The following is a 27,752-nucleotide window of genomic DNA, read 5'->3' on the forward strand; positions in this document are numbered from 1 at the left end:
ATCTTTTTAAAGTAGTGGTGTTTAATGTCAGAAAATCAAAAAAGATCTTCGCAAACCCAGGCGTCAAATTATATATGACCATGAGACCAAAAGCTCTCAAAAAGAAGAAGAATAGTCTGCATAAGTTTATTATATAAGCCAGCTTCCAGTGAAACAAGAACACAGAAATAATAGATTAAATAAGGGTGTGTGAAAAAGATTAGCCTTAGTTTTCAGCCAAACATAACACCATGTTAAAACAACAGTTATTTCCATTATTTAAAAAAAAAAAAAAAAACAATTATTGCAATAAATACTTTACCTTCATTGGATTGTTTTTACAGAACCAAAGTTGTACAAAAACAAAAAAAAGTGTAGAGCAGTGACTGTCTAATAATACAAACCCGCCCAGTGTGCAGTTGCCATGCATTTTCATTAAAAGAAAAGTTCAGCAAGAAGCTTAGGCTACTTGGCTCATTGGGATACATAATATTTCAAGCAGTTTTTTTGTTTTCCAACCTGGAAAATCTGTGCAAATTCTGCAGCATTTTGGATTGAAATGACAAGAAACCATCTGATTGTGTCGTATGAGCCGAAAGGAAAAACAAAGGGGGGTGTTGTAGCAGAGTCAAGCATAGCTCCTGTAAATATATGGAGACATAATTTCATTTGGGACTACACAGATACCTCACAATCTGAAGGAACAACATGACAGCAAAATAAATAAATTAACAACACAGGAAGTACGTAGTGTGCAGCGGTCCCTGCTGCTTTCTCGACTCATTTCCATATCAAACGCAGCGTATCAAAGGCAGCCTTCAGACCGGGGCCTCAATTTGATGTGGTAAATTCATATAAGTCTGCAATCAATTTTTAATCAAGTGTTCGACACAGAGGGTATATTTCATGTTGGCTGTATGATCCCTTTTAATGGGGAGCTCAAGATTAACTGAGCTGTAATGCTGAGGAGGAAACAATCTGCCTCGGTGATGAAGGCGTGCACACAGCATCATCTTTCCCTCCGATTCTCTTCCTCACTTTCCTGTGAGTGACTGACAGTCGGCTCCCAAAAGATGCTGAAGAAAAACGACAGTATTTTGCGCTCTGTGGCACACGCCTCCCATTTGTCTACGGCACACACGGAGGAATACATTGCCATCAATCTTCATCATGTCCGTCTCTGTCTTAGATTACCATCACTGACATGTCAACCGCTGCCTGCATGCAGGGGGTATGTCTCCCCCTGCCTCCCTAATGCATCATACATTCAAGAATAAACAAAGGAAATAACAGCTAGAATCAGGGGAAGGACAAGGTAAGTGAGGTAAAGCAGCAAGCAAAGAACACATTCAGTAGACAATAGGTGGATTTCACCCTCTGTTGTCCTTCCACCCTTGTAAAGTGCCTGTTGAATATTTATGAGGTCAGTTTAAAACAAGAACAGGGTTTTTGATTTTGCAAACAGTACATAGAAGAGACTCTAAAAGAGCAGGAATAAAAAGGCATTATGGCATGGCACATTTTGGCATTTCAACTCCCAGACTGTACAGAAGAGGTGGTGCCGAAAGAACGAGATGTAAGAAAAACACAATGTAGTATTTCAATGGAAAAATGTCAACCAACTACACAAAGATGAACCACTGAGGTACAGTAAATGTTAAAAATGATACCGTTTATGTACAGCAGTCTCTGTTTGTAAGAAATGTTTCAGGCAAATCCTGGATTAGCATCCGTCCGGCACCAGACAGACAAACACTCAAGCACTCAGAGACACTGTCACCTCAAGTATGAGCTGGAATGAAGACAGGTTGTGAAGTGATCCACTGCTGCAAACTCACATCATGACTGCATGCGTTGCAGGTGGAGCGCCAGAGGGACAAGATATTGATCACCGATCAGAAAAGAGGAAGACCAAACAGGATCCAGCTGTACCAGGCTGTTGATTGTCCAGAAGGGGGCTATAACATCTCCTGTGCATTTGTGCTGGTGCTTCTGCACACTTTCACTATCAGAAAACTTCAGGAGATCATCAGTCAAAGCCACAAAGAAAAATCAGGTTTGTTGAGTCCCACATTTTTCTCCCCAATGACTGAACTGTGCTGAAGAAAGCAGACAGCACTGGGAGGTGAAGAGAGGGTGGCTGATAGTGCATCACTTATGAGACAGCTATGACTCAGTCTGTTTGTTCTGTCTGTTCATCATCCACAGGTAAATATTAGATTCACATTGTGTGCTTTCTTCTCTAAGGGGAGCTGAGCTTTCTTGCCTTCAGGTTGCCCGGGTCTACAAGAAAATACACAGACTTTAGAGCAAGAAAATCAAAGTTTAGAAAGACGTATGACTCAACATTACACTGTCACAGAAGTCCATGTCTTTTCTTTACCCCCTAGTCTGGAGGAGTGTTCTCGGCTGCTGTCTCCTATAATCAGCTTCAGGCTGGCAGCTGCAATGAAACCCTCCTGTCGCCGACTCAGATTTTTCACCAGCCTTTCCCCAAGGATAAAGAGCGCAGAGGAGAGTGTTGACATGAGGAAAAGAAAATAGGGGGAGAAACTATATAAATATTACTAACAGGTTTAGCTGGAGTTTTTCTTAGCATTTTGCTAAGCAGGATTTTAGTCTATAGACGCACCTTATAGGTACTTTATCATACATTCTAACCCTTCTCATGTGAATAGTTTGCCTGATCATTAAGCCACCCTGACAGGGGGCTTTACTGAACTTCATTTGTGGCTGAAAACTCACCAGCGCCCCCTGTTGTCTTCACATTGTAGTTGGATTACGTCTCCATATTTGATTGTGATGCTGTCTGGTCCATTTTGGAGACAGTCAGCTAAAGCCCTGTATCTGCCTGGAGACTGACACAGAAGGAAAACTTTCAAGCACAAGTGGAAGTGCTGGAAGTAACTAGAGACTCATTTATATGATAGACTTCTTTGAAGAGCTCTTTTGTGCTCTAATGGCACAGTGTGTCACAAGAGGTTACAGTTACGCACAAAATATTAAACAGGATCAATATTAACAGGCACAACGGCTACAAAATAGATTTAAAACTGAATTTAGATGATTAAAAACAACCCACAAAATTTAGAAAAATATAAAGTTAGAACTGCAAGTTTGATTGGACAATTTTGTTGTAAGACTATTCCAAAGTTCTGATGTAAAGATACTGTTATGCAAATGTGTGCAGATGCAGGGGTACTGTCTGGTCACATCATCTCAGAAATACACAGTAATCAGGGGCTTTACAGTATATATTGACAAATAGGCAGTAAATGAGGAAAAAACAATACATTTCTTAAACTTTACTCAATATTCGATAGAAGACCTGTGCAGCATTTTGAACCCTTAAAGCTAAAACTCTCCAGCTGAGGCAAAAGTAAAAGTAATAACAGCAATCTAAATGTAAAGATACAAGAGTACTTTACTAGTTTTTATTTTAAAAAAATGTGACCTGAATCAAATGTTCTGCATTATTTAGTCTATTGCTAGATGATTGGTATTATTCATGTGGTCAAAGCACTTTCTGAAGGTTTTTTGCTCCTGTCACCTTTTTACTCACTCTGGACTCATTTTTCCTACACCTTTATGGAAAAAGCACAACCATTGTTAGAAGTAGAGAGAAATCAAAATATCTTCTGTGCTGTATAACTAAGTTTTAACATCATAAATAATTAAAAAGAGAAAAAACAGAAAGTTGAATTTCATTATTTGATTATTTGACATTTTTGCAAGTGTCCCTAGATGTTACAAGTACTGATAGGGAAATGGGGCTCTACATGCCATAGATAACTTATTACTTGCTCTTTAATTTTGTTTCCAGACCTCTCTTCTTTCCACTATGTGTAATCACAGCCTGAAGTTCAGCCTAGTTCAGACAAATAATCTCTGAATTTTGGACACAAAGCTGCTCACAGCTGAGTCAAACATGGCTTCTCAGTTGTAACCTGGAACACAGAATTATTAGCTTTTATTTATTTATTTTTTTTACAAAAAATAATTTTTAAATGAAACTATCTTCAATGAAATATAATTTTAAGCTTACATTTGTTTATTTTTGTGGAAGTAACTGAACATGACACATAATTATTTCCAAGACTGTCAGAGAGTTGAAAATCCTAAAATGTATTCTGTTTTTACAGTTTCTGGCAATGATAAATGGTGAAATTTTGGCAGTTATTTAATAAAGATGACACAAATTTCAAACCTGCTGGCAAGTTTTGGGGTTCAGATTGTTAAGAAATAGACAGTGTTGTCTGCAACAAGCATAATACCAAGTAGTTTAGTTATTTATACCAGGAAATGAAGCTGCAAGAATACTACAATTCATCATGTACTGTATTGTATTGGATGGGACTGCATTTGGTCTCACCAGCTGCACCAGAACCTCGTCCTCTGTGTCAGATGGGTGGAAACCGTCCCGACCTCCAGGCCACTCCTCCAGACCCTCGCAGATGTCTACTGAGTGATGAGCTCCGGGCCAACCTGAGACACAGACACCACTTTAGCTATAAAAGATACTAATGAACACATTCTTCAGAACATTAAGTCTTAAAAGGCACCGTGTAGATACTTAGTAACCACATCGACATTATAATGGCCCCTTTGTCACTTACTGGGAAATTAACAAGAACGTAGAATCAAAAGCTAATCTCAGTAGCTGGACCTTTTTCCCACAAATTCCTCGATGTACCTGGTTCTTCAGGTCAAAGTACACCTGAACTGCTGAGGGGGAAAAGTCAAATAACTACATTAGTGTATGAAGAAAATCGGCAATACCAGTGCAACAATGTACAAAGCAAGTGTGATTGGAATCAATTTGCTTAAAATTTCCTGTGATTTAGTTACTAAGTATCTACTTGATTATAGCATGAACTATTAGGGATGAGATGAACTCACTCCTACGGTTGTGCTGGTGTTTAGGAGAGCGTGGCTGGGGGTCTGGACTGCTCCTCCCTGACTCAGTGTCCTCTGAGCTCACTGACGCTCTCTGCTGTTTGCTGTTAAAACAACACAAAACGACAAGCATCAACAAATGCTGTACGGACTCCGACACATTCAGGACAGATGTTATCCTCAGCCATACAATCTGGGGTCAGCTTCCTGAATCTGAAGACATGGAAATAGTAAAAGCTGGCCCCAGATCAGTTTCAAGAACAATTCTGTCCTGTTGTTTCTCACACACGGCCATTTAGACAGCACAGAACACACAGCAGCCATGTGCAAGCCTCTCTGTGAAAGGTGGGAAGTAGAAGTTACTGACACAGTGTTCACACAAAACGTGTCAACACAAAGGAAGATCTGGTCTCGATTTATTAAGATCCAAATTACAGATTTGGTTACTTCATTTGTGGATTCAGAATGCCTCAAGGAAGTAAATTTTACAGATGCTTGATCAGATCTCAAAAAACGAGCCCCGTCTTAAAAAGCAGCTGTCATGAAAAAATTAAGAAAATTCATGGAATGAAACTCAAGCTCTTGTTTTGTTTGCCCTTTGCATTACATGCAAAATAGCAAATCTGAGATGCAGAAAGAAGAGCAGTTGTTTTTTTGGTACCATGTTAGGAAGCCATGGAGGAGCTGCAGAGACAGCGGCCTCTCAACGCAGCAAGGCAGCGTGGGGATCAGTTATGAACCAGAATGGAGGCTGTAAAAAGGGGGTGCAGCTGACGGTCAGTATGCAAACACAGCAGCCTGGGCGGGAGGGGGGGGTTTGGTCCCCAAGATGGGCCAGGCGGGTCATGCCAGGGTGAGGCGAGCCAGGCTGGGCCAGGCTGAGTTTACCACTGAGCGTTACGGCAGGTCAGTGGCGCTGGGGGCAGTGGCGGGGGCGCGGCCGGGGCCGTTGCCGGGGGCTTCGGGGACGGGGGCTCCGGGACCGCAGGCAGAGAAACACGTCGGCCGACAGCGAGACAAAGTCCAGCCCCGGCAGACAGCCCCTGGGAACCCCTCTGGACGGCCGCATGCCCCTGCAGGTAGGGGATGGGAGGAGTGGGGATAGGCATCTAGACAGCAGTGAACAGAGTGGGGGCCTGGGCCCGTCGTCACACACCGCCACACACAAAAGCCTTGTACCAGGGCAACGTGGAATGACTGTCACATTCACTCAAGCTTTTTGCACATGTAGTAGCACTGTGACTGTGTGTTTCATACTTGTATGTGTTTGTATGTTTGTGTATCTACAGCCTACAGTCATGCGCTTAACACACTGTAACTGTGTCTGTAATCAACCAGTGGCACTGACCTCTCAGGGAGCGGTGGAGAAAGCTGCATGTGTTCGACCATTTGGCCATGATGATATGCTTCATCTGAGAGGAGAAGGAGAAGAAGAGCAAGGTACTGTAAGACCATATAAAGATGTTTCAGTTTCTCTACAGGATCCGGTTGTATGGTCATTCCTTAATACTGGGAGCAGCTACTGGTGAAGAAACTAGAAGCACAAAAGCTCACTTATTTGCTGTGGAGCCTTTAACCACTTCTCTGCTGCCTGGAGGCTGTGAGAATCGGTTTAAAGCTCTGACCTTTATGCTCAGAATACTAGCTCATACAACTTAAGATGCTCACTGACCTCTAAGCAGTTTTTGCTGGTTGGTTAGAATTCTTCGGAGCTCATTGAGCCAGGCCATCTTCACCTCCACTGTAGGAGCCTGAGAGGCAACAGAAACATTACAGGTTAAACAAGACAGATTCAGTATACACCGATCAGGCATAACATTATGGTCACCTGCCTAACATTGTGTTGGTCCTCCTTATGTCATCAAAAATGCTCTGAACCATGAACAAGAGGACCTCTCAGGGTGTCCTGTGGGGTCTGGCACCAGGACGTTAGCACAGGATCCTTTGGGTGCTCTGGGTTGTGCAGTGGGGCCTCTGGGAATCAAACTCATTCCACTGCATCCTGTTGATGTTTGATCAGAATGAGGTCTAGGAAGTTTGGAGGTCAAATCAACATCTTGGGCGGTTGTCATGTTCTCATAATGTTCCTGATTGTTTGATGTTTTTGCAATGTGGTGGGGTGCATTTTCCTGTGGGGGTAGACCAGTGACATTCAGGATTTCCATTTGCATGAAGGAGTGTGCTTGTTCTTGGACAAGGTTTATTTGAGTGTCGAAGTCTCGTCAACACGGATGCCAGAATTCAAGGTTTTCCAGCAGAACACCACATAGTACCAATATGATCAATGCTATTGACTTCACCTGTCAGTGGTCATAATGTTGTGGCTGATCGGTGGATATACATGTCTCTAGCTGCAATCTTACCATTTAGTCTCTAAGGCCTCTCCTTTGAGTTTATATGAATAATCATTTGTCTATCAATGGTCAGACAATTGTTAAAAATATTCACCACAATTTCCCACAGTGCATATTCACATGTCAAAACCAGCAAATGTGTTTAGAATTAAGAATAAAAAGCTCCAGTTTTGCATAATAATCATTATCATAATAGGTGATTATCAAAACCATTTCTGATTAAGCTTTACAGTCAGAGTGAGAGCTAAACTACAAGCTGCTTACTGTTGTTTAGCTCTAAAAATGCAAGCATTAAACTTTTTTAGAGTCCTCACCTGAACCACATACACCTCCTCCCTGCCACTGTACCAGATTTCAAACTTCTTCACATCTCCCTTGACGTTCTCTGTGATCCCCACAGCAGTCATCTGCCAAGAGACACACACTGTTTACAGCGACTCACACACACACACACACGGTGTTAGGTGGAGCAGCACAAACAGCACATTGTACATCAGAGTTACATCATGTAACATATCTGTCCTGTCATAACACAAACATTTGCACTTGCACTCACACACACCTCCGCTGTGCGACTGCTTCCTCCCCACATCCTCAATAATAAATCAAGAGCTGCAGTTGTTGGTGTGACACCAGCTGTGACACCCTCCAACACATGTGACAAAAAAGTGTTGCAGAAATGCAAGCCAGGCCTGGACTATAAAGCAGGTTTCAAGGTTCAAGTGAGATAGCTACAAATTCAAGTCGTGGTTCACTTCTCACATCTCCATGGTAACTTATCCTGCACACCCAACCTGCTGCAGAGAAGGTTATGTTGGAGATAACAGACCAAAACATATAAAAACACTGCATTACTATTCACAGAGGATCCTCTGGAGCTTGGTGAATGTATAGTGAGTACAGGAAAAAAAAGTGCCATAAAATTCCCCCTCTATGCACTTGATATATATAACACCCCCTTTAATGCACTGTCAAACAAAATGTCATATTTTTGCTAACCTTGTTGACACTGAAAACTGTAAAAAGCAGCACTCATTCACTAGAGAGAGCATTCTTTTTTCGCCTCTTGCAATCTGGCAAATCAAGTGTTGCTTTTTAAGCGGTTTTTAAAAATATACAGAGAAACAAAGTGTCATTTTGACAGTTTGTATGCTGCATTTTACAACTGTGATGATTTACGGGACTTACAGCTTTGGGAGGTAAGTGCTTTTCTAAACTCTTTTCTTTCCCTGACAAGCACAGATGCAAGAGATCCTCAGTGGAGGGAACTCCAATCTTCCTTGCTTTTGGTTTAGTTTTCTCTGTAAGAAATTTCAGTGCCACTGTATTGTACTTTAGGCTGTGTGTATATTTATAGCAATACAATTCTAAAATACAGACTAATTGATTAAAGCACTAAAGCCTTGAACTTATTGACTGCATAAGACTTTAAAGTAAGATTTGTCCTTCACTTGCTCCCAAGACAGTTTAATAGTGGTAGGGTTGCAGCTGAAATAATAAGGCCAAAATAGTCTCACGCATTAAGATCAAGCGGCACATTAATAGAACCACACAACTGTAATTATAGTTACATGTACTCGTGCTTTAATGATGAGGCAGTGATACTGATAGGCCTATTAACGTAGGCATTCACACAGTCAGCATTAACTGCAGCAACAGCGCTGCTTTCTGCCTGGATTGTAATTTTAAACTCTTCATGTTGGTTTAGAAATATAGTTTATTCTTCTTGTGAGAAATTTGCAGCTCCATGTTTATGGCTGGTCGTCTGTTGCTTACAATGCCTTTTTAATGTGCTCCTAGCTAGATTCAGAAATTCTAGACTGATTTATCGAGTTAGTAACCAGGTTATGTGACCATTTAGTATGACTGTGGTTGTTAGGCTTAGTGCAGACAGATGATGAAATGATGCTCCTGGGTATGTTGCAATTGCTTTGTAGTACAGGCCAGATTCTGTAACCACTGTAACCTACATATCATCAAAGATAACAATGTAGACACCAATATCAGCTCAGTGGATCATTTACGTTTATATTGCTAAAAGCAAAAATCTGATTATGCGATCATGTGTTATATTTGTAAGCCTTAAGGTTTTAGGAAATGTGTCAGGCAGAAAATTACTTTCAGTATGTGCCTATAGTATTATGTTCTTTTAACTCTCTTAAATCACTATACTTGTATGTTAATTTACTGAACCCCACATAATACATACCAGATAGTTCACTTGATAAAGAGTATATTGAGTTAAGTCAAAGAAATGCAACATTTAGCCAGAGTACTTTATACTGTGTGCTACGTACACCACAAAGCACAGACAATATGTTTAACACTTAATATTCTGAATAATAAAAAAAAAAAGCAAAAAAAAATTGCTTGGTAGCAAACAAAGAGTGATTTTAGTCAGAGCAATAGTTTCCACATGTTCTTATGTCACCAAAACAACTTGTTTAGTTTATTCAAAAGAGACGCATTTCCCCACATAAGCAGCCTGTTGATAATCTTCATGATATTGTATGTTGGTTTCACCAGCCTCTTACTCATACTATTAAAATTTACAATCACGGTCTCTTTAAAAGCTACTCATAATTTGCTTTGGAGCTGCCACAAGCTGTCACTTTCTCACACTTGAGACACCATTAGTCACTTCAGCATACTGTAACATACAGAAATATAAGCTTTCATAGCAGCACTGGAATAAGTGTTCTGAGAAGAACATATGTTTAATTATAGTATTCACCGTGAAGATATTTTAACATATTGATAACATAGTTTGAACTAGTGGGCCAATGTTCCAAAAAGCATTCCTATTCCTTCAATATGCACCCAAACAAAGACACAGACCAACCTTGAGACAGTGCTTGAAGCTGTAAGAGGAGGACTTATCACAGCCGTCTCCATGCTCCTCCCTTCGCTTGCACAGGAGCAGAGCTCTCTCATACAAGAACAGGTGTCTCTGCATTGGCTTGAAGCGAGCCAACTCCTTCATGCGTGTGGGGCCTTTCTTATGGCTGATCCACACACTGAAGGAGCCCTGCATCAACACTCGGCCCAGCTCGCAAATGTCACCCTGCATATGATGAAAGCAGGAACGTACGTGTAACACTTTATATTCTATGAATGCAATATTTATGCTGAATTAATCAGGAGTTTAGGATTTCAGAAAGTTCAGGTAATTCACCTCATATCCTGTGATGGCGATCTGATGCATGGAGTCATTGACTGATTTGAGCAGGTCCAGCATGGCTGTTAGCGCCCCCTGCAGCTCAGAGGTGCCTTCAACATCTGTACTGTACTTTATCAGCTCCTGAGAATACATGTACACATCACATACAGGCATATACAGGCACACACAAATGCATGCGAACGCACACACAAACGCAGAGGCTAAAACTGAGAGGCAAAGACTTGTAGTCACAGGAGCTTCAGTAAAAAGCAACTGGCCTTCTCTTTTAGATTCTTGAAGATGTTTTACATCTTGTCTACAAGGTTTATTAAGTTCTAGCTCAGTTAGAACTTCCTATACCTCTTGGATGAGAGATGGAAGGCCTTCAAGAACCTAAAAGAGAAGTCCAGCTGCTTTTTACTGGAGCTCTAAGGATGATGGAGAATCTGAACAGAAATGAAGTAATAATGCTGCTGATGTCAAAAGATTATATATTTGGACTTAATGTATGTCGGCAAACTGGCAAATTTGGGGCAATCATTGTGTCTGCAGAATTTTTCTAATTTGAATTTTAAAAATACAGATGAAAAGTATGTCTATGTCAAACAAGTACATTTTGTGCTGCTGATCTCCACAACACAGGACATATTTAAAGCCAGTCTCATGGAAAACAGCAAAATATGTCCTGTCTCACAAATAAAAAGTAGACAATTGACTTTCTAACCTTGAGCAGCAGCTGATATTTGGTGAGGCGTTGGACTGGTTTCAACAGGTAGGAATCAAGGCCCAGTTTGTGCTCCAGCTTTCTTTGACACTCCTTCAGGACAAAGAAAAATGAAACCACAAGGAATTAAATGTTTGTCAATGACATATCACAGCTTATCTATTTTAAATGTAATTTAAATGTAATTTGGAAGGCTAATGTTTACTTAGTAATATTATTCAATATCAAAATAGAAATCATATGCTTGTGTAGAACAAGCATTCAAATATTTAAAGCTTTCATGCATGACAAGAAGCAGTGAAAGAATCATACAAAACTGTTGACAAGAAATTGAAATCATAGCAAAACGGACCTGAAAGAACCCACAGTCTGAGAATTGTCTCCACAGTGCATCAGAACGTGGCTTATTCTGACAGTAGCATTCATACATTTGGAAACTTTCTTTCTGGGGAGACAGGGAAGCAAAAATCTGTTCTAAAAATATGGACATAAATGATGCAGAAATTATCCAAATAGAAATAAATTACACAATATAAACATTAATCATCTCACCCGCTCCAGAAAGCAGGCTCCCACGCTCTCAGGAGCCTCCAGGCATCCTTCCAGGTCCTGAAGGAAAACTCTGGATACCCAAAAATAGTCCAAAGCCAAGAATTAGTTCTCAAAAGCCAAAAAAAAGTGACTCAAACAAACACCTCACACACATTAGCTTTAATGCAATAGACCAGACTTTTTTCTAACTAGAATAACTTACTTAGGTCTAAAAAATTTTATCTATGTATATTTGCCATAAAAACTACTACATGTTTGGAGTGTATTTCTAAAGCTGTGAACAGAATTTTAAACTGAGGAATTCAGTTGGCAGAAAGTGGCTGTAGATCAATCAAATAGCAGCCAAAAATAGAAATAATAAATAGATATAAATAATAGATTAAAAAAAAAAAAATCCTTATCAAACTACTTAAAAAGCAAGTCACCATTAATTGCAGTACACATTAACAAGGTACCCATTTTCTTACAGCTAGCAGCTGAAGTGGATGGTAGGTTTAAGCTCTGAATAAGTGGGGACATAATTTCATGCTGTGTAATATCCAGTAAAGGTTCAACAACTCACAGAAATGAGTGATTATATTTTTGGGAATCTCAAGTTTCTTTTCAGTGGTTGGATGTTTAACAGAAAAGATTTTTATTTCCGTTCATTATTTGGGAATGTGTCAACTAGGACTGAAAATAATGACTTAAATGTATTATAAATAGTCTGAGCAGCAAGTTTAAAAAAAAGCAAATAATCTAAAGAGTAAAGAGTCACAAACAATCTGAACATCTGACTTTTCACAAAAAATTAAAATACTGGAAAAAACTAGTAAGGATTGGGGTCATTGGAAACTGAAATGATTTCTGGACTATGCTGAAATTCATTTGTTTGTTTCGTTTTATTTGGTGCTTTGGTCTGTACGGACCTCTATGATTTAAAAGAAAATCACATACGACACCTGCTGACCTCTCTTGTCTTTTACATAATTCTAAGCAGTTTACTTTGCCTATGAGAGCGCTTTATAAATAAAATAATACTGAAAATAAAGTTAAAAAGAAAAACTCCTAAAGCTCTCAAACACAATTTTCCCTGTCACCTTAATCCTAGACGCCACACAGCAGTTTGACAGTGTACTACATTAAAGGTCTCATATTTTGCCAATTTTAGATAAATTAATGAATGTCTCACATATCCCCAGTGTCTTTTGACTTTTCAGCTCAAACTACAGTAAAGATAATTCATTTTAAGATGACTGTGTGAATCTGGTTTTAGCCCTGTTTTAAACGGGCTGTTTCAGTGTCTGTAGCTTAAAATAAAGCTAAGCTGCTGCTGCCCACGCCTCCTTCAGGAAGAAGACTCTCTGTGTCTGTCATTGGCAGCTCGGAGTACAACAATTGACAGCATATCAGCTGATACAGATGTGATTAAATGTGTGCAACTGGGACTTTCTTTAACTTCTTCTGGGAACGCAAGAAGACTCTTGTGTTCTAGAAAATAAAAAAACCTGGTGGAGTGTGGGGCAGCTGCTCATTTTGAATAGTTCGACTGGAAGCCAAGAGGGGGCAGGATTATATAAAGTCTGAGCTAGACGACTACTGGTACCTTAGCTGGTATGTTGCAGTTCAGTGAAATTCTCAGTGGCTTGTAAAGCTGGGAGTCTATCTACTTTAGAATGGGCTTTAGAATGGCAGAAGTAAATGTCTTCATGTCTTAACAGCTTTTATTTTTCACCGCCAAGTTTATAGCAACCACAAAACACAGTAAAAGGGGATTTTCACCATCTGAGACCTTTAAAGCTAACAAGCTATACATTGACAGGTCACAATAGATGACCATTACCATTCATTTCTCTGTGTTTAAACAGATCTATATGTGATTTGAGTCACTAATCACTTGCCTGCTATGAAAATTGTAGATCTCAGGCATGTTTCCAAAGAGAATGTCTCTCTTACTGCGAAGTATTGGTGGCAAAAGCCCTGACAAGGCTGGGTTGTCCATTTCAGCCCTGTAGCCCTGCAATATTATAGCAACACAATAAAGGAAGCGTATGATTCATGCAAATGGACTAAAATGTGGATTACCAGGAGTGATTTACCAAAAAACTTGACAACAAACGTATGATTTAACCATGACCTTTGTAAAATTTCTTCTGTGATAGTGTGTTTTCATACCAGTAGCACTGACAGCAGCTCTTCAACATAGATTCTTTCAGTCTCTATGAGTTCCCTCATCACGTGACTGTGATGCAAAACATAGACACACAGACAGAAGCAGAAAGAGTGTTAGACCCGGAGGGCATCATTAGCGCTGAACAAAGAGAATCACAAAGTAAACAGCATCAAGAGCAGCACTGAGGACAGACAGGCTGATGGATAGACGGGTGCCTCACCGCTTCAACAGATCTGGGCTGTCGTCTCCATCCAGACTGTACGACACACAGCTCCGGCTCTCCTGGTAGTCGTGGATCACCTCTATCTGAACACACCACAGACGGACAGCACTGACTCTTCCATATGAATTCAGAGAAAATGTTAAAATACTGAACAATTTATTGGACCTCAGAGGAAGAGTTTGACAAGAAAAGCAGCCTAAATGAAGGGAAATTAAGAAATAAAACAAAAATAAGTTAATTTTTTAAATTTTTTTACTCACTTTTCTAGGGTTGGGGCTCTTTCGGGATGTTTTTTTCCCAGGCAAAGAAATGTCGAATGTGAACTTCAAACCATCACCTGTGAAAACCAGATCGGCAGCAACAGATCATCGGTGTAAGTGTGATTCAAACACAGGCTTTTTCCATATGTTCTGAGGAGGTATGCTGAAGAAGTGAGCACTCCCACTAAATCAAACACAATATTTCTTTATGAGCATGTGCACAGTGTGAACATTACAGCCTCAAAGGGATTTCCTTGCCCTACATACGACCTTTTCTTGAACGCTCAGTAATTTAAAAGAAACCAGTAGTGATGGATATTTCAGGCAATCAGTGAAAATAGGTTGACTCTTCTTAAGGTGTGGCCTGGAATCAGTAAGTACAGATCTAAAGCAGCGTTTGGCAGAACTGTCAGTGTCCTTTTTGATCCTTGCAGCTGAATCCTTACATGCTAGTCCAAGGCCGACAGAGTGGTTGTATCTTAGCATGTGCCATGTTACATTCGTCAGTGGTATGCGTGTACATACGTGTTGGGAGCAAATGTGTGCGAGTAAGCTTGTACCAGATCAAATCGATCAAAGCTAACCACTTCTCCCTTTATCTTCTTTCTGAAATGGCTGCTGTCCCAAGTATCAAAGGAGCCTCAAAGGCTGCTCATAATCACTCCCACTCTCTTGTTATTACACTCATTAGTATGACTTCCTATTATGGAGAACAAAACCTTAAAGACACGAATGGACATGGGAAAAAACTATTTATCCTTTTACAGTTGTACATTAGATGGAAGAGAACACATTCAGATAAAACACACACAGATGACACGTACTGTATTAATTGGACACTACTGTACATGCTTGGCTTTGTGCAGCCTCCCTTGAGACACAGCGGGAGATGAGAAGTTCTTTAATGTATATGAACCACATATGGTTCTATGTGGCTAATAGAGCAGTCAGGTATTTCCCAGTGGACTGCTTATATCTTCTGACCTCGTTCGGGCTCATTTGTAACAGCAGTGTGCTAACCCCAAAGGCCATTCAGAAGGAACCTTGGTGCTATACAATGGGGGACCCTGTGATGTGTTAATTTAACTCTGGTGCCTAAAGGAAAGAGGGAGGGGGACTGATGCCATAGGGCTTGGGATAAGACCCCATGCTGGTGCTGGAAAACAGAGGCAGGGGCGTGATTTTTAGTTGAAATGAGAAAAGCATTGCTGTTCGTGCTGTAAATCTATGCACCCATTTGAAGACAAACTCTGTTTTATCTACTGTAAACAATAAAAAAAAAAATTGCTGTTTGTGGAGTGAGCATAAAAAAAGTGATAAACTCTCTATTTCCACATTGATTATTTCTTTGAGATGAGATTGTGTGTGTGTGTGTGTGTGTGTGTGTGTGCGTGTGTGTGTGTGTGTGTGTGTGTGTGTGTGTGTGTGTGTGTGTGTGTGTGTGTGTGCTGTACCATGCTTAGGGGAGAAGAGCGGCGACTTGGAGCGCGGTGGGTTTTCAGGCCTGGGGGCCACCAGTTGGACCGGTCGTACATGTTTATCAGCCAGCTTCCTCAGACAAGCCTGTCGGTTCTGGATCATCTGCTGTACTGCTGCATGCTTCTCAAACGTTTTCCCAATCTGGTCCTATCACAGACACAAAGAAAGAGAGAGAGGACAGTGAAATTTTTAGGTAAAATCCAAAATTATTACTGATACTGTGGAATAGACATGGTTGAACGATAACAAAGCCACACTGTATCCTTCACACACTTTAACTCAATCCAGTTGCCTTAACCCTCGTGTTGTGCTGCGGGTCAAAATTGACCCATTTTAAAGTTTGAAAATGTGGGAAAAAATATATATTTTCACAGTGAAACTTCTGATGTCCACATTTTCAACATTTTTGGGAAATCTTTGAACATTTTTTGGTTGAAAAGAGAAATGTTAAAAATGTTTCTTAAGAACATTCACAAAAAAAAAATCAACCAAAATCCAGCGAAATTCGCTGGATTTTGGTTGATTTTTTTTGTGAATGTTCCTAAAGAAATTATTAGAAGTTTTACTGATATATATGTAATCACTTTAGATATTTTTAGTATTTTTTTTGGAAGATTTTTACTCATTTTTTGAAAATATTTACAAGAAATTTCTTGCCAAATTTGGGGGAATTATTTTTTTTTGAATAAAACTTTTAAGGGAAACTTTTAAGGAATTGTTGGAATTTTCTTCCTGAAGGTTTTGCAAATTTTCAGAAATTTGGGGAATTTTTTTGCAGAATTTTTAAAAAAAATTTCAGACAAGGAAACAATATTTTTTGATGCCCGTAAATGAGGACAACAGGAGGGTTAAGTTCAAACATGAAATAATGGTGGCTGTTAGGCATTGTTTTCACATTTAAGGCTTTGGGTGCTGACCTGAAGCTGAGGTGTGATAACAGCCTCGTACTCGATGGCCAGAACGTCAACTCCTGAGCTCAGCATAGACGGCGCCCCCTCCAGGAACTTCTCAATGTCCCTCAAAGCAGCCTGGGCCCCCTCCTTCGACTGGAACTTATCTACCAGCTGATTGGCCAAGAGATACGCTCCATCGTCACACCATGTTTGGGCCTGAATGTACAGAGCACATGTGTATCATAAAGATGCATATGCGTCCTTATGTGTTTGTAAATGAAAGCACATCTTTCAATACCTGCCCAAGACAAAGCAGCAGCTGGTGTGTTTGCAGGAGAAGAGAGTGTTTGTTTTTGAGAGCAGCAGTAAGTGTGTCACAGTGGTGGCGAAGCTCGTTGCAGCGCTGCATAATGAGAGCCATGGCATAGTGGTGACCGGCTGATAGCTGGTGTCCGTGGAGGATGATGATCTGGGCTCGAGCCATCACCTCCTGATGGAGCCAACAAGGAAACACAAGGAGGATGGGGTCAGTTTTAGTGGATACACAGTGATCACTCAGACCTTCAAGTCTTTTGACACCCACTCTAGATGTATACAAACATTCAGGGACGTATAGACAAACATATATTGTTGATTTTTGAAGTGAAAATAAGTAAAACACACCCACTGCAGCAAACAAGCATGAAAATATGCCATTAAATAAAAAGTAACATTTAAAAACATCAACATTTGAAGAATGACCCATTTTTAAAGTATTTTTTTGCTGCAGCGGGGCCACAGATTTTGACAGTCTCATTGGAGAGACACTGACCTGTGCATTAGATTCTATGTTGTCCAGCTTTTTGAGAGCCTGTTCTGTTTGAGCCAGAGTGTTCACAGATATGGACAGTTCCCTCTCCTGAGCCATGAGATGCTCCAGACATAACTCAGTCTAAACAGAAGAGACACCACATATACACAGTTTAAAAAGAGAAACCAAAACAAGATAGGTACTTCTCAGAGGCATTACAGCCACATTAAAACTTGAGCCTCGACGACTGCATTCACATGTCTTAAATGGAAAGCTGTTATCCTCTGTGGGAAATGCATATGAAATATACACATGACAAGTAGGTGGAATCCTCACCTCCTGAAAGCTCTGCTCATATCTGAGCAGCTGCAGGTACTGATGGAGCTTCAGATGATGTTTCTCAAAGAAGCCATCAAAGGCCGACTCCATGTCTCTGAGCTGGGCAAGAAGCCTAAAAAAAACAGAGTAATGCAGATCTTATTTGTTTCTATTGTAAAGCACAAAAAAACACATTCAGGTCTTACATTTTGATTTTAGCAATATAAATTTTCTAATTTCTTGAACCAAATAGGGCAGCCGATTCTGTTATAGATTACAATTTGACTGTTAATTGCACTTTTTTTTGCAAATAATCTAAAAACAGAATGAATTACAGGAAAGAAAGGGCTAATTAAAGATGCCTCACCTCTGGACTGTCTCCCAGTCCAGCTTCACATCCCACTGGGAGTCATCCTCCTTCCCAGTTGCCTCCAGGCTGGAGAGGAGATGACGGCCCTCTTTTGACACCGACCTGATTGCATCCTATGAAACAGAAGACAGCTTGCATCACAAACAGAAGATTATTTTCCTACGTTAATATTGCAGAATGATTTTTACAAGAAAACTTTGTAAACGTTACCTTGAGTTTTCTGTACTTGTCGGTGTGAGAATCGAGGAGATACTCAATGGCTTTTACTTCATCTGGCAGGTCCGTCTCTGCCAGCTCGGTTCCAAAACCCTGAAGCATCTGTGCAATGTCTTTGACTGTTACAGCAAAACTTTCAATAGCCTGTAGGGAAAGAAAGAGCATACAAAAACTCAACTACAGGTGCATAGATAACATGTGAAACTGCCACATATTTATGCAGTAAAAAGAGAACAATCTGTGTCCCAGTGTTCTTGAGATACAGAATCCTTGGGGGATTTTGAACAACAAAAAGACACCAAGACACAACAGTATCCAGGGAAAATGAGTGAGACACGGCAAGTCACTGAAGTGCATGTTAACATCCCACCGGGTAAGTTTAAAAATCAAAAAATAGTTAGAAATAATAGGTGCTTTTCCCTTTGTATTTTAAATTCAGTGTTCATTTATGTTGGATTTCTATCAGCAGCTTCATGAACTGGTTGAAAAATATGCTTCAGTGATAGAAAAGAGAAAAGAAAAACCGGGAGATGATGAAAGAAGATATGGTTTATCACCTGAACTCAGCTTGTTTCTGAATCTTACCGTTCGCAAAACAATCCAGTCACTGTGACAGTAATCCAACGTGCCTCCAAACTCTGATGTCAGCTGGTTTTCGTCAATGTAGCGCAGCAGGTCTGTGACAGAGCTCAGCATCACCACCTGAATGTGCAGACAAAATCTGAGACCTCACAAAGAACACTTTGTACTGTGTATATGATTACCTGATTTTAAAGAACAGCAGAGTTTCTCATAATAGGACAGATAGTTCAGGCAGCCTCTGGGCCTCACTGGACTACAGACAAATCTATCATGTGTAGACACCAGAACAAAGGGTTATTAGAAGCACTGAAATGGCGCAACATCAGTGTTGTACCAGTGATACTTCTCAAATTAAAGTGCAAAGCTCAGCAGAAATATTAGATACATCCTTGAAAAACCTGCTGTATTATGATGTTTGTTTTAAAAGTTAAAACTAAGATCAACATGTGTCCTCGGCCACAGAACATTTGACTAATGGTGTTCAACGCTGTGAGAAAAACCAGGTGTACCTTGTTGTGATGTGAGACATGTTTGGTAACTGAGGAGGAGCTGCCTTACTGGCATCTTGAGCATGAAGTCCTCCTGGCTGAAGCGGAAACCAATGTCAGTAACAGTACGGTGGAAGAAGCTGGTGGGTCGGAGCACCAAAACCAGGTGGAGGTTCCCAGGAAAGGAAGCCTTGATGAGGGGAGGAGAGGTTCACTGTTATACTGATGATGATGATGCTGCATAAAACAATAACTTTGCATTTCACCTCACTTTAGTGCAAATAAACATGTGAGCTTTTCCAGCATCTGCATTTTCACATGGTGTAAACAGACTTAATCTCCTGCAAGCATGCAGAAAAAAAGCATTAACACACTCTCATCCTCCATGTCTGCCAGTAGAGACATCAGGTCTGTCACTCAGTCGATTACTGTCAGCCTTAACAGACTCAAGGTTCAGTCGCTACACGATTTATACCCATCATATGCTGCATTTCATCTTCAGGTTGTTTGAGGTCACTGCTTGACATTGTGGGAATTTCTGCTTATCGTCTTTATTAAGTCACAGGTTGTATTACAGCAGTATATATCTCAAGGGAAGCCTAATGGAAGGTGTGATGAAAACAGTAAATGACCACTGTGGTATGCTGAGCTGTCCCCAAGTAAATGTTGTCATAGTCTTCAACAAGTACTTGGACATTTTCTTCATGCAGGTACAAGCAATGCTAGAGCCAGTTCTGCAGCAGGATGTATGATATATGTATATATTAATGCATACAGAGCCTGTATTTTTATCCTTTCCAGGTGACACAACTTCTGACATTCATTTGTCCTGACGCAACCCTTCAATTTCAAGATAAACATGCATCCAGGAGTCATCAGTGAGACTACAGAGGGTTTCCTTCAGGTCTCACACATACATCACAGCCAACTGCATGACTAAGCATAAGTGCGCTCTGCTGTGCACCGCAGTGCTGCACTCTCCAGCAGCCACAGCCGCTGCCGCATTCAGCCAGCCCGCCCAAAAAAAAAAAAAAAAAAAAAAAAAAAAAACTTCCCCACAGACTCTTCAGTATTAAAACAAGCCAGCAGCTCGTTACCGGGCTCCTCCGAATCTTCGGCATTCCTCGCCGGTAAAAGCAATCAGCCATGGTGTTGGAAGCCATCTCGGATAAATGCAAGTTCCCGCCCGGCTGTGACAGAATTCAGTGCCAAGCTGATGTGTGCAGCTCCCTCCGGCTGCCTGACCACAGCCGCAGCACTGCTGCTGCCTCTCAGACGGAGGGTGGCAGCGCTCACTGCAATGTCTCCTCCTCCCCCTCTCCTCTCCTCACCCTCTCCTCTCCTCACCACCCCGCGTCATCACACACTTTTTGCTTACTCATACATTTGCAGCAATATGCAATGGGACATTCAGGACAGACACAATGTTTAGGCCACCCCTTTAAACTGGGGAACTTTAAAGAGCTTTGATTAAAAAAAAATAAATTTAAATTTTTCGGGTGCTGGCAGGTTTTCAGCACCATGGACAGCAGCTCATAAATAAAACAGCAGCCTTTAGGCAAACTGCAGCTCACAACCTGGTGAAAAGCTATTTGTCCTCTGCATGGTGTCTAAACTGCTTAGTCACAATATTTGTTAGGTAAAAATGGATTTTATATTTTTTAAAAAAAGAAACTTACTGCTATCCTGGCAAGAGCAGTTTTGATAGAGGCCCATGTGTCCAGTCTTCGGTCTAAAATGATGATGAATTTAACTCCGGGTTGCCTCGTTCTGCAAAAGCAAAAATAGGCATTTGTCAAAGTGTGTGCGATTTTTGTGGATTTGGTGGTTCAGGGCTTCAAGACACAACAATAAGAGGCTATGAATAGATTTAATCACATCTTGGGATGTTTTATACTGACATAAATAAGTGTTGTTGTTTTTTTCATGCAACATTTACTGTAGTTTCATAAGAGGGAAAAAGCCCTTCGGTCGACCCAATCTGAACCTCTCTAATCTCCTGGGAGACTGAGGTTTGGATGTAGGGGACATCAGGAGGACATTTGATCCTGAGCTGAGAGGCAGAGAATGCCAGACCAGCTGTGCTCAGAATACAAGTACCGAGCTTTTGGTGCACTGCAGAAAGGGAGAGACCAACGTGAGAATAAATGAGGGAGGACACACCGAGGGATGAGCGTGAGGTATGTAAAGACTTTGGCTAAAGCTTCCTCTGGAATGTCACTGAAAGCCGAGCATTCTGGGAGGGTGATGATGACACTGGAGTCTTCCCCACGCCCTCCTAGGAAATAAACACAGAGGTGATTACTTAAGAAAAGACATAAAATACATAACTCTAAGAGAATTATTTTAAAAAGGGCTCACCTGACAGGTATGCCACTTGTTTTTCTATATAGCCTCCCACCTCCTTCAGGCTCACAGGGACAGTCACCTCTGGAAAAAGACAGAAACATGCTAACAAATATATTTTTTAAACAAAAAGATGTTAATGTTAAAAGAACAAGGGGTGCTGAATGATATTCAGGTTTGGACATCTTGTGTTGTCTATATTTGGTATTTTTAATCAAATGTGAACTACCTAATGACATTAATTAGTGAAATTAAACCATCTCTTTTTTATTTACTCATTCAACATTTTTTTTAAGTTCCCACTTTGCATATATTTTGACTGATGATCTAAACAACATTTTGGAGACTTTTCTACCTCAGCAGCAACAAAATCTCACCTTTTATTCCAAAAAAAGGACAAAAGTTGACTGAAAACTCAACGAGCCTGGACATAGCTGTAAATGCTGCATTGCTGTGACAAATGCAAAGCCTGTATCCGACGGTGCATGTAAGACAATTCCATCATTAAAACACATTAGCTTCTTTGCTGTACAGCATCTGAATCGATGCTAGAGTGGTGTTAAGATGGTTCACGTCTCATGCTTGGTGCCACTAGTGTGCTTGTCTGAGTAGCCAATAAATGCACATCTGAAACGAGAGGCTTATATCTGCCCACTGATGCACCAGGAATTATTCAGCCAGATGTAGAAGGCAGACACACTGCTGGGCATCATGTTGTAACATATGCTCACATTGCATTTACATAATAATGGACGCATGAAGTGGATGATCTTATAAATAGCGAGGACTAATGGGCTATGACCTTTCAGTTAAGGACCAGCCTGTTTTAAAACCTATTTTTGGGACAAAGCATCCTGAATGTCTCCTGTCCAGCAGTTCATACATCAGGTCACTGAGGCAGTGAATCGGCTCACAGTTCATCATTTCCTCATCCATAATGGATAAAGACATAAAAAATTAACCAGAGCAGAGAGATAGAAAAACGCAGTCAGAAAAAAAGATGAGAGGAGGCAAAAGAAAGAGAAGAGGAAGCGCAAAAGAGGTGTTATTTTCCATGAGTCGACTGCAGTAATAGTGTCCGTGAGGCTGTAATGAGCTCTGCTGGTACCTGCTGAATATTTGATGTGTGTCTGTAACAGAGAGGGGCTGAGCCAAGTTGGGCCAATGGCTGGACTCTACACACATGCAGGCAAGATAAAGTTACCGTCAGACTTGAATAGTTATATAATCATGCATACCCAGTTCCACAAGACATTCAGGATGTTGGAACAGGTTTTAAATAGGTACATATAATGTCATCTCCAGTTGAAATAACTTCAATATATGGACGGGTAATAGTGTCAGAGCTTGGACAGTGTGTGATTTGTATGTAATGTAAATGTTTAAAGTCTTACATGTAAGCCCTCACAAACAGAATAAGCAAGTCATTTTAACCGCAGTGAAGTTTTATATCAACAAAATAAGGCCAGAATACAGAGGTACAAACACACACAAACAACCACCACACTGCGGACCTCTACTGGGTTTGATCACAGGAAGAGTGGCCTGAGCTGCAAACTGCAGTGTGCTTAATAAAGTTGCCAGGTTTTGGAAACACTCTACTCCCCCTTGGCCCTGCACGACTACCAGCCCCTCCTATGATTGAATGCATTTAAGGACGCTGCCAAGTAAAATCTGGCAGTGTAAATAAGGTCTCGTGCCTGACTGTGTACCACTCAAGGAAGACTTGAAAATATAAAGCAGAACTGATTCATACGCACATATTAGCACATATATCATAGAAATATTTCAGCAGCTGAAGTTCATACAAAACATATATGAATAAACAATCCCGGTGTGCTTTTTCGATGCCATAACTTGTAGGAAATTCCATATTTCTTTGCGTCATGACCTTTCCAGGTGACATGAAGGAGAGTGTGCACAGATGAAAGTCAAACAACTTCTGTTTGCTCTTCATGTTTGATAGTGTGGATGGAAACAGAGATTTACTGCCAGAGCAATCCTTTCCATGTGCATACAAAGCTGAAGGCTGGGAGATTATCTCTGTTGTCCAAACAGTGATAAATATCTACGCTGATTTAATTCCATATGACTCCTATGAAAAGCAGTCACCAACACTGTATTTTTTCATGCTGTGTTCTTTTACGACACTGAATCACAGGGATTTTTATTTGTTTTTTTGACAATCATCAGTGGAGGAAAATCTCAAAGTGAAAACAAATCTCTAAAAAATTGAAGGGTGTGTAGGAGAACCAGCCTTTAATAGGGACAAAAAGATGTAATTATTAATAGGTGAACAAATGATTAAATCCAGCATGTTGAGGCTGTTTTGAACATGACTTCTGTTTGAATATCAATGATTGATCTTTTCAGCGGTGTAGAAAAGAATCATGTGGAAAAGACTTAGATTTTCCATACTGCCCAGTTGATTGTACAGCACCATTCACTCACATAGTACAGTAAATATCAATGAATTATACTGAATGATAGTAAAAATAGGCCAGTTCAGATGAGGAGTGCACATACACACTCATGCTGCACAGACTGATATTTAACACACCAAAAAAAGCAGGCACGTGTAATCCCTCACAGAGCTAGAAATCCCCTCTTACACATACAAACATGTTCATAGCACACAGGGGCCGAGCCTCGTACTGCTTTTAGGTCATGAGATATTTTGCGAAATGAAGCTTTAAATGCTCAGGGGATTAGACTGGTGGGTGGCTGCATTCTGATAGAAAAGGGTAGGAGAAAATTGTGTGTTCTGCCCACTGGGACACACACCAACTAGATTGGTTTTAGATTAGAAAGGCATGAATGGTGAACCCTGCACAATAGTCCTGCAAGGCTTTAGTTAGGGAGGCCTTTAATATTCACTTTTCCAAAGGTTTGTGACCTGTGCCAAATACCTTCGGATATTTTGTGAGGATTACACTGCAACTGTATTCATTTAAGCCAGTTCTTTGAGTGATATTTGGAATTATTTTATTGTATTCGAGAATATATTGCATTTCCTGTGCTGTGGACTGTTGGTCTTTGGAGTATTTTGTGATTTATTATGATTCACACGTCTTCCTGTCATATAATATCACAGTCTTTGGTGTCTACCACAGAATTGCAGAGACGTTGCAGTAACGAAATCTCTCCTGTCTCGGTGTGCTCATTTGTGCTGTAAAATCACAGGTGAAAACATGGCAAAATGTCACAAAATCCTAATCCTATGTATCAAGTTGTGTGGGAGTTGAAGGCTGAGTCGAGGCACTTAAAGCAGTTCAGGTGTCAGTTGAAAGGGTGCGAAGTGTCAGCTGAAGTTCAAGCGTTGAAAAGAGTTGGCGTCATTTGTGGAAGCATTTGAATTTTTAGTTTCGTTAAAATGTCAACGTCAGAAATGTCAGCTAATGCTCCAGTACCAAAAGGCTTTAAAGTGTCATTTAAAGAGACTGTATTCTCTGGGGAGTACAGTCTTGTTCTGGGTGTTGTCCAGCAACACAGTCATAAGATTTGGTGTCACAAGTTTTGTGGAAATTGTGGGCTTATTTTGAAATCCTCCAGATTTTTTAAATAACACAAGGCAAGCTCACTTATCAAAAGTAAATGAGAAACAGTAGTGACTCAGTGTGATACTGACAATGATTTTCCGCAGGCGTAGAAGGGAGAGGGCAATAGGTGAGCTGCGTAAAAGTAAATATTGTTACTCATAGCGTAAATGATAAACCAGCTTCGTACCGCAGTGTAGTAAATGTACGCTTATCACTGCATCCCTTGTAAGCAGATTAGGATAAACCCGAAGTGGAAGATTTATATTTCACACAGGAAAACAAAACCTCCACCTGGTACAGAAAGAGACTCAGCATGGCTTTTCCCCTGCTGTCCCAGTTACCTCCACACTCCAGACCAGGCACAATGAACCCACAGGAGACATAAAAAAAGGAGCAGCTCATCAGTTAAGCAATAACTCAAGGCTGCCAAGATCCCAAAGTAATCACATTATCCTCTATAGGAAGCTGCTCAACTCACATCACTCACATCAAGAGCTATTTCTGTCCATCAGCCTTCCTACTTTCTCCACTTTTTAAAAGTAATTTGCAAAATACTACTTCAAGATGATAATTCATGTGAGAAAAACATTGTTTTTGATGTTTTTTTTTTTTTTAAAAACTGATGTTTAAAAAAATGTAGTATTTTAATCAAAAAACCATTTTTTTTCATTTTTTACACTAAAGTGACAGTTTAAAAGCCTTGTAATTCTACACATGACAGAATAACATACATCAAACTCTACAAGCTGCATTTTGTACTTCAGTTGACAGCCTTTTGCTTGACTGTGATCTAAAATCCACAGTCCTCGCATAATGAGGTTACAAATCATTATGATGAGTAAATATCTATCCATCTGTGATGGCTTAAAATAGCTGACATAACCCCTGCAATAGCCCAGTGCTGGACTGAAGCTGCCACATCAATAATACTGACTGACCCAAGACACAGTACAGGGTGCAGTTCTCCAGTTACTTATTGTAATGGTTCTCTAAAGTTGCAAATGAACATTGTAAATCAAACCAAATGGGCCAACAGTACATTTCAGTTTGCTGCACTGTGCTGACAAGAGCAATGTGATCTCTAGAAATGGGGAATAGTTTCAGAGCAGATAGAGGATTATTTTCAAAAGCTTGGTAGTGGCTGCCATAAGATACATGAGGACGGTCAGCATCATGTGTACTCACGCTGCAGAGTGCTCTCTAGCTGGGAACCAGCCTGCAGAAGGCAGCGGTAGCTCTCCATCTCCTCCTTGGGCTCTTTCCCCGTTTCTCTCTCCTCCTGCAGTGAGGCTGGGCCCATTCCCTTCGTCTCTGACACAGGATCAGGCTGGGAGATCTGACGCTGTCGTGGGAGGTCTTGCCAGTAGTCCAGGCCTCACATCCTCTTCAGAGTCCTATAGCCCTCCATAGTCGGAGTTCATTACTAGAAAGTTAAGCCCGCCTGCCTCTGCGGGTCCCAGGATCCGGATGGGATAGTCCCCAGAGGCTGCTGCTGCTGCTGGCTCTTCCTGACCTTGAGCTGCATAGAGTGCCTCCACACTGAGCAGCACAGCTACAACAGAAGGCCTGTCCACTCAGACAGAAAACAGTAGTTTGCTGTCCTGTTGTCTCCCAGACTGGGTGTGATGGTGTTTTTCCCCCTCATGCACACCAGTGCCGACAGCCTGTCCTGCTCTCAGCAGCAGTCAGCTACTTCAAAACAAACAGAGCTCCATCTGGCCACTGCTGTCTCTCTCCCCTCCCTCCCTCCCTCCCTCTCTCCCTCCCTCTCTCTCTCTGAGCTTCAGTGCGTCAGCTCTGCGCCGTACAGAGCTCAAGAGTCTGCTCCTGACACACTGCCAACTCCCTCCCAACTTTTCCTCTCACTTCACACTCCTTCGTGCTCCTTTTAGCTCTTTTATGCCTTCATAGCGACACTGACTGTACAACAGTGGGCTGGACTGTTAGGCTGTCTGGCTGACATGTTCATCTACCCTTTCCTTCTTCACTGTAATATAGATGCACACAAACAGTGGAGAATAGATCTATTGTTTAAAAAAAAAATTACCACACCCTCAGCCAACAAGTTTGGCCCATGTGAAGCACAGCCTTTAATACACAACCATCACATTCAAACCGAAGGACAAATATGAAAGGGTGTCATTGTGTACATGCTGCTGCACAGAGCGTCTCTCAACTCAACTCCCCACTACTCAGCCCACCACTCCTCTGAATGGATTTAACACTGTAGAGTGGGGAATATGTGTATATATACTGTACATGTAAGCAAATCTGCCCTCACTCACAGTGCTTGATGTTTTCTTGATGTGAGGCCACACATGAAGCAGTGTGAGAGCAGCCGTCCTGATACGCAGCCACTCAGCTGATCCAGCTTAGCCTCTCAGCCATCTCATTACCGCACAGCATCTGCTTAGTGTGGTCAAATGCACAA

General features: G+C 40.9%; 1 protein-coding gene across 7 annotated transcripts; it reads right to left on the reverse strand.

Annotated features, from left to right (window-relative positions):
• Positions 1-112: 112 nt before the first annotated feature.
• mcf2a (MCF.2 cell line derived transforming sequence a) lies at positions 113-27,041 on the reverse strand. 7 transcript variants are annotated; one of them, XM_023286982.3, is made up of 30 exons: positions 26,507-27,041; positions 21,798-21,866; positions 21,600-21,714; positions 21,116-21,206; positions 19,507-19,626; positions 18,952-19,068; positions 18,361-18,510; positions 18,148-18,263; positions 17,799-17,913; positions 17,484-17,603; positions 16,971-17,162; positions 16,697-16,888; positions 15,755-15,926; positions 14,301-14,377; positions 14,038-14,123; positions 13,820-13,886; positions 13,546-13,661; positions 11,666-11,735; positions 11,466-11,558; positions 11,114-11,206; positions 10,405-10,530; positions 10,072-10,293; positions 7,544-7,636; positions 6,548-6,626; positions 6,224-6,287; positions 4,879-4,979; positions 4,352-4,464; positions 2,725-2,837; positions 2,363-2,466; positions 113-2,262 (listed from the first exon to the last, which is right to left on the reverse strand). In XM_023286982.3, exons 1-30 carry the CDS (start codon positions 26,619-26,621, stop codon positions 2,222-2,224), a joined length of 3,342 nt encoding a protein of 1,113 aa, XP_023142750.2. In that variant the 5' UTR covers positions 26,622-27,041; the 3' UTR covers positions 113-2,221. The 7 variants fall into 7 exon arrangements, 5 of the variants coding, with proteins under 5 accessions (XP_023142750.2, XP_035811636.2, XP_035811637.2 ...); XM_035955740.2 differs by lacking the exons at positions 113-2,262; positions 2,363-2,466 and adding an exon at positions 4,596-4,704; XR_008603773.1 differs by lacking the exons at positions 113-2,262; positions 2,363-2,466; positions 2,725-2,837 and adding an exon at positions 5,764-5,948 and having other exon boundaries at positions 4,426-4,464.
• Between the last annotated feature and the right edge of the window lie 711 nt (positions 27,042-27,752).

The sequence above is a fragment of the Amphiprion ocellaris genome, chromosome 13, assembly GCF_022539595.1.
Source record: "Amphiprion ocellaris isolate individual 3 ecotype Okinawa chromosome 13, ASM2253959v1, whole genome shotgun sequence".
Taxonomy (NCBI): Eukaryota; Metazoa; Chordata; class Actinopteri; family Pomacentridae; genus Amphiprion; species Amphiprion ocellaris.